Source organism: Zeugodacus cucurbitae, chromosome 2 (assembly GCF_028554725.1).
Source record: "Zeugodacus cucurbitae isolate PBARC_wt_2022May chromosome 2, idZeuCucr1.2, whole genome shotgun sequence".
Taxonomy (NCBI): Eukaryota; Metazoa; Arthropoda; class Insecta; order Diptera; family Tephritidae; genus Zeugodacus; species Zeugodacus cucurbitae.
The window spans coordinates 87,062,962-87,068,425 of NC_071667.1; the positions used below are offsets into that span (position 1 = coordinate 87,062,962).

Sequence of the window (5,464 nt, forward strand, 5' to 3'; positions counted from 1 at the left end):
CCTTTATACAGGAATTTAATTGACGCAAAATAGCTAAGAGCACGATAAATTTCGCAAAACTTATTGTATTGATTGAACTTTAGGAAGGATCTATCAAATATAATCTTCGTATTCCAACGAAGCGAACGACGATTAATCAAGTTTTATAGAATTGTGCGAGTATTACTATTGGAAAAATAATTTGGTCTCGTATGACTTGAATTTGCTTTTTAAGCACAATACTTCTTTTAAGACAATATTTGAATAGTTCTGTTATGGTTTTTCATTTTAAACAAATAATTTAATAAAACAATTTATTAAACTGTAATTTACGGATATTTAACTTATTTTTGTTGAAAAAGATACCTCTAAGTAAGTACTCGAATTAACGAAGAATTCGTTGTAACGAACAGGCCTGACAATTAATATGTTCGTTATTTCGGAAAACTACTGTACATATTTTAACAAATCGATGTATCGTATGTATCGCATCAATGGTGATTCGATTTAGGGAAGTTCAAGTGTATTTAAATAATTTGTGCGTGAGTTAGCCAAAACCTGCCAATCTATCTGTGCTCAGCTGCTAATAAGTTTTTTTACTGGAATACTGGCCTAACATTTTTAGGTTCCATCATCCTCCTGTAGAAGTGAGCTGGACGTAGCGACTGCCGCGAATCCCTATATGTGTGATAGTAGAAAGGGCACGAGCAGCTGTTGTGTCAAAGTCAATAGCAATTAAAAGCAATGAAAGCGCTTCTTAACGTAAAATTCAATCACACTTGGAAATAAATTATGTTTTGAAACGGAGAGAACAACTAGAGCTGACAGCTAAGGAGTTAAGAACTGGCTTGAAGTAATTGTCAGAAGGACCTCTCCATTTACGCTTGCAATTATCAAAAGCACATAAAGACATTATCTATAAGTGCTCATGTATCCAACTACGTACATACATATATACACATACCCAAAAACATTTGTTGGAATGAATGACACAGAGAGAGATCGAACGAGCAAACGCCGGCCAAAATGCGATGTTGTGCAGGAGTGAGAGAGCGGTATAATGCGAGTCAATAAAACTGCTTATTTGGCGACAAATGAGAAAATGATTGCCGCAGCTGCTGAGTAGTCGTGGAAAATGCAGAACGCGGAGCTGCGAGAAGTTGACTGAAGCTAAATGCATGTTTAGGCTAAATTATACATAGGGACCACTGTGCCAAATGCAACAACAAAAGCATCAATAAGGTTAACAAACATACAAACGGACAGACATACACGTATGTACGCGTGTATATTACAACAGTTATAGTTACCAATATACTGTATAATGGCAATTTTCTGACACTTGCCGTTTGCCTGCTGCTCGCTTTTCGCCCATACACGAGCGTAATAGCAGTAATGGCCAACGGCGGCAGCAACTACTGCGGAAGCCATATGCAGAAAGTAGTGATACCGAGCGTAAAAACGGCATATTTAGTTGGGTAACGCCCTCCAATAGCGTCTCCAGGGATTGCTGAGTGTTGGGAAAATCGAACGGCCACTTCACGGTAGCGCAGCGAATGCGAAAAGGTAAATATTGACTGAGCGAGCGGATCGATAGCGGCATGGATAGCGCAGTGCTATTGCTTGCTCTGTCGTGCACATGCAAGTGTATCTGACAGATAAAATCCACAAAGGCTTGGAATCACATTCGGCATTGCGCCTATCTATATCGCCAAGCGAGCATGGGCACAGGGGTTGCTTTGGCACTGCCCACTTCGAAGCCATTCGCTGCGCTCGAGTAAGAACCGGCAATCCAAACGCACACACATGCATATGCACATTCACACACACATATCCAAAAATATATCTCAACATATGCCTGTAAATGTAAATATTTATTTTCCTACTTATATTGGCAATAGACGAGTGCCTTTTATGCTCAACCGGTTGTACTGGTTTGTCTGTAGGTTTTGTGCTTGCGTGTGTACGAACTGCTCGCTGTGTGTGTGTGTGTGTGTAAAGAGCAACAACACGGCGTTGAGAGAGTGCGCAACTGGCCAAGAGTCGAATGGAGCGATGCTCTGACACTTGGTGCGGCAGCGGTGCACAGTTGTGGATTATTCTGACAGCGACTGTCGTAGAGTGAACACGTTTATCGCGCGTTGAAAAGAGTCGTGGACAAATAAGAATAAAACGATTCCATAGACATGTGTCTGATTCGAACGGTTTCGTGAATACTTTGTGCGATTCAAAACAATTCGCCTAAAAAGGCATGTGAATAGATTAGCAGTGAGTTACGTTGCAGTAACATCTATAATAAAATAAAACTGAGTGAAGTGAAGTGCTTCGAATTATCCAATGAAAAAGTGAGAAAAATATATCTTTTGATTAAAACTAATTGGCACACATTTCCCAAAGCAGTGATTTACAAATAGTCTCGTGATTTCGGCCGCTAAAATTGCTGAATTTATCGCGACCTCGCACCAGCAGCAACCGAGTTCAGGTTCTCCAGCAGCCGCGAAAAAACATTTATTTATGACTAAAATGATTCCGCCGCTGCCCACCTCAGCCGTTCTAATGCCTACGCCAAAGCAAAAGATCGGCTTTAGCATCGAGTCAATTGTGGGCAACAATGCAGCCGCATCGCCGACACAAAGTGCCGTCGGTGTCGGCAACCATCAGCTTTCAGGGGAGCAACTAAATGTTGCGAATACGACAAGTGCCCGTAGTGCACCCAGTTCTCCACCACAGACCCCACCCGCTGCTTCCCACACATCTGGCGCCGCACATGTTCCGAGCGCGTCAGTTTTATCGGCGTTGCCACTGACACCGCACTCCCATCCACACAATGTGCATCCACATTTGTCACCCGCTCAGCAACACGCTCTTCAACAGCATCTATTGCTTCAACATCACCAACAGCAGCAACAGCAACATCAACAATTATCTCCCAATAACAGTGCACCCATGCGGCAGGACATCCAAGACATTATCCAGCGTCTACATAGCTCAGCCGCCGCTGCTGCCGCTGCCAATTTGAGCATACATTCTGCCGGCCCTTATAGTCCACCGCCATCAACACAAACCCGTCTTACTTCGCCCGAGAATGCACCAACTGTTCCACATATGTTGCACCTCAAACGTGAGCGTTCACCATTACCGCCGGCTAGTGAACAGGCTCAACATCCCGCCCAACGTCAGCAACCTAATCAGCAACACCCTCAGCCACCGCATACACCACCCAAATCCGTCTCACCTTCGTCTTCGCATCCCTCATCTCCACCTGCCATGATGCCCGGAAGTCCTGTCTCGCTGCCTACGCCTACGCAACAAGCACCGCAACAGCCATTAACGCCACAATACCCAAAGCCACCAACCGGACTTGGTTCAGGAGCTGGTCCCATGCTTATGCCTGGAATGCCACACGCTCCCGGTTTAGTGCGCCCATTTCCCGTTATTGGTCCCGGCGGTATTGTACCGCCTCCACAGCAAGGCATGCCCGATATAAAAGCGCTGCCACCTTATATCAATGCACCGCCACCAGAGCTACCGCCTCAACATAATCCACACCTAATCGCCGCCGCACAATTTCAAATGGCGGCCGCCCTGCAGGCTGGTCACGTTTTAGGAGGTGGACTGCCGCCACACGCCGGACCCTTCATGACGAGCCCTGGTATGCCACGCGACAGCTACCCACTGTATCCATGGCTATTGAGTCGACATGGCCGCATATTTCCGCACCGCTTTCCAGGAAGTAAGTATCTGAAAATATTTCTAAGTTCCATTATAATTGTAATTACGCTAGTATAGCTGTTGAGCTAGTGAGTCCATTCAAATGAAATGTACTAATCGCGCTTTTCTCTTGTTTTTCTTCATTTTAGATTTCTTGCTTCAGCCTTTCCGCAAACCCAAACGTATACGCACCGCCTTCTCGCCCTCGCAGTTACTAAAGCTCGAGCACGCCTTCGAGAGCAACCAGTACGTCGTTGGCGCTGAACGCAAGGCGCTCGCTCAGTCCCTCAATCTCTCCGAGACTCAAGTGAAAGTGTGGTTCCAGAATCGCCGCACCAAACATAAACGCATGCAACAAGAAGACGACAAAGGCGACGGCTCACATTCCGATCGCAGCCGAAATCCCGCTAGCTGCGACGAGGATGACGATGATGAGCTGATCGACATGGAAATGGATGATTGTCCCAGCGACGAGGAGCACGACCTCGACGCGAGCCATTGAAAGCGATTTGGCCTCCTAGAGAAAATAAACAGCGAGACGTGTGTAAATAGTGAGAGCTCACAAGAGCTTCGAGCATAATGCGTGGATATGAGAGTTCCTTAATTTATTAACAAAAGAATCGTGAATTCTTTTGGTGTGTGAGTGGATGTGTGTGCTAGACAAAGTGTCTAAAGTCTAAAGCGGCAAATTGCAGGCGAACGACGACAACTATGTGATATAAACTTAAATTGTATGATTATAGGCAAATGACGAAGCTTAATTAATGGCGGTAATTTAACAGTTATAAATAATTTAATGTAGATCAGTAGGCGTTCGATTAGTTAGTGAAAAGTGTTTGCAGAAACTTAATGTCGCATTTAAGGAGCGTAGCAAACGTTGTACATATGTGTATGTATATGAATTTGATTATGCGTATACAATTATTTCAAGTATTAATAAGACCCAAAAACGAACTAAAACTAAAACCAAATTAATGTTAAAATCGATCATCTACAACTAGCGAGGGATCGACGGCAGCCACCTTCTCGTGATGTGCCAAATTTATAAGAAATGCCGGATTTGAATTTCACTTGACAATGATCAGTTTTTGAAAGACAATGACGATGAGACATAAATATTATACACCAACTAATTAAGTATTTCCAATGGGACGGATCATTAAACTAATTGAAAACTTTATTTATTTTTTGTTGTTGGATTTTTTATTTTTGTAACAAAAGTCTAATTTGGTTTAGCATTTAAGTGTAGTAAAGAGTAGTTTGTATATTATTAAATAGTTTTAAGGACAGCAATTGAAAATGCAGAGAGAAAAGAGTTGGAAAATAAAGAACTAAATAACTAGAAAATCACAAAATATAATCAAATGTCTTTCCTTATACAAAAATGCGAGAATAGTAAGTTTCTTCGGGGATTAGTGCCATCTACGAATGTTGTAAATTGTATAAGTCCTTTCCAAAAAACCACGTCGTGAACAGCTTTCGAAGAAAGTGAGTGAACTGCCTCCTTCCTTTAACCAAATGCGAATATGTAACGGGAAAGGAAGGAACCTTTGATGGTATTTCTGATTGATAAAGCTCATTTAATACTTATGAACTATTCGGAATCGGTGTAAAACAATAAATAGATCCCTTCATTTAATATTAACGCGCATTTCTCAAAAGAGAGGAAAAGCTCTAAAAGTTCGGAAGAAGGAACCAACTTGATTGAACTATTATTATGTGCAAGAAACATATAGTTGGTAACAGAACTTCTCTGAGAGTTGTTATTGCAACA

General features: G+C 42.6%; 1 protein-coding gene across 1 annotated transcript; it reads left to right on the forward strand.

The window, feature by feature from the left end:
- The first annotated feature begins 2,058 nt into the window (after positions 1–2,058).
- LOC105214326 (homeotic protein empty spiracles) lies at positions 2,059–5,044 on the forward strand. The gene is made up of 2 exons (XM_011187690.3): positions 2,059–3,712; positions 3,840–5,044. Exons 1-2 carry the CDS (start codon positions 2,494–2,496, stop codon positions 4,190–4,192), a joined length of 1,572 nt encoding a protein of 523 aa, XP_011185992.2. The 5' UTR covers positions 2,059–2,493; the 3' UTR covers positions 4,193–5,044.
- Positions 5,045–5,464: the final 420 nt, after the last annotated feature.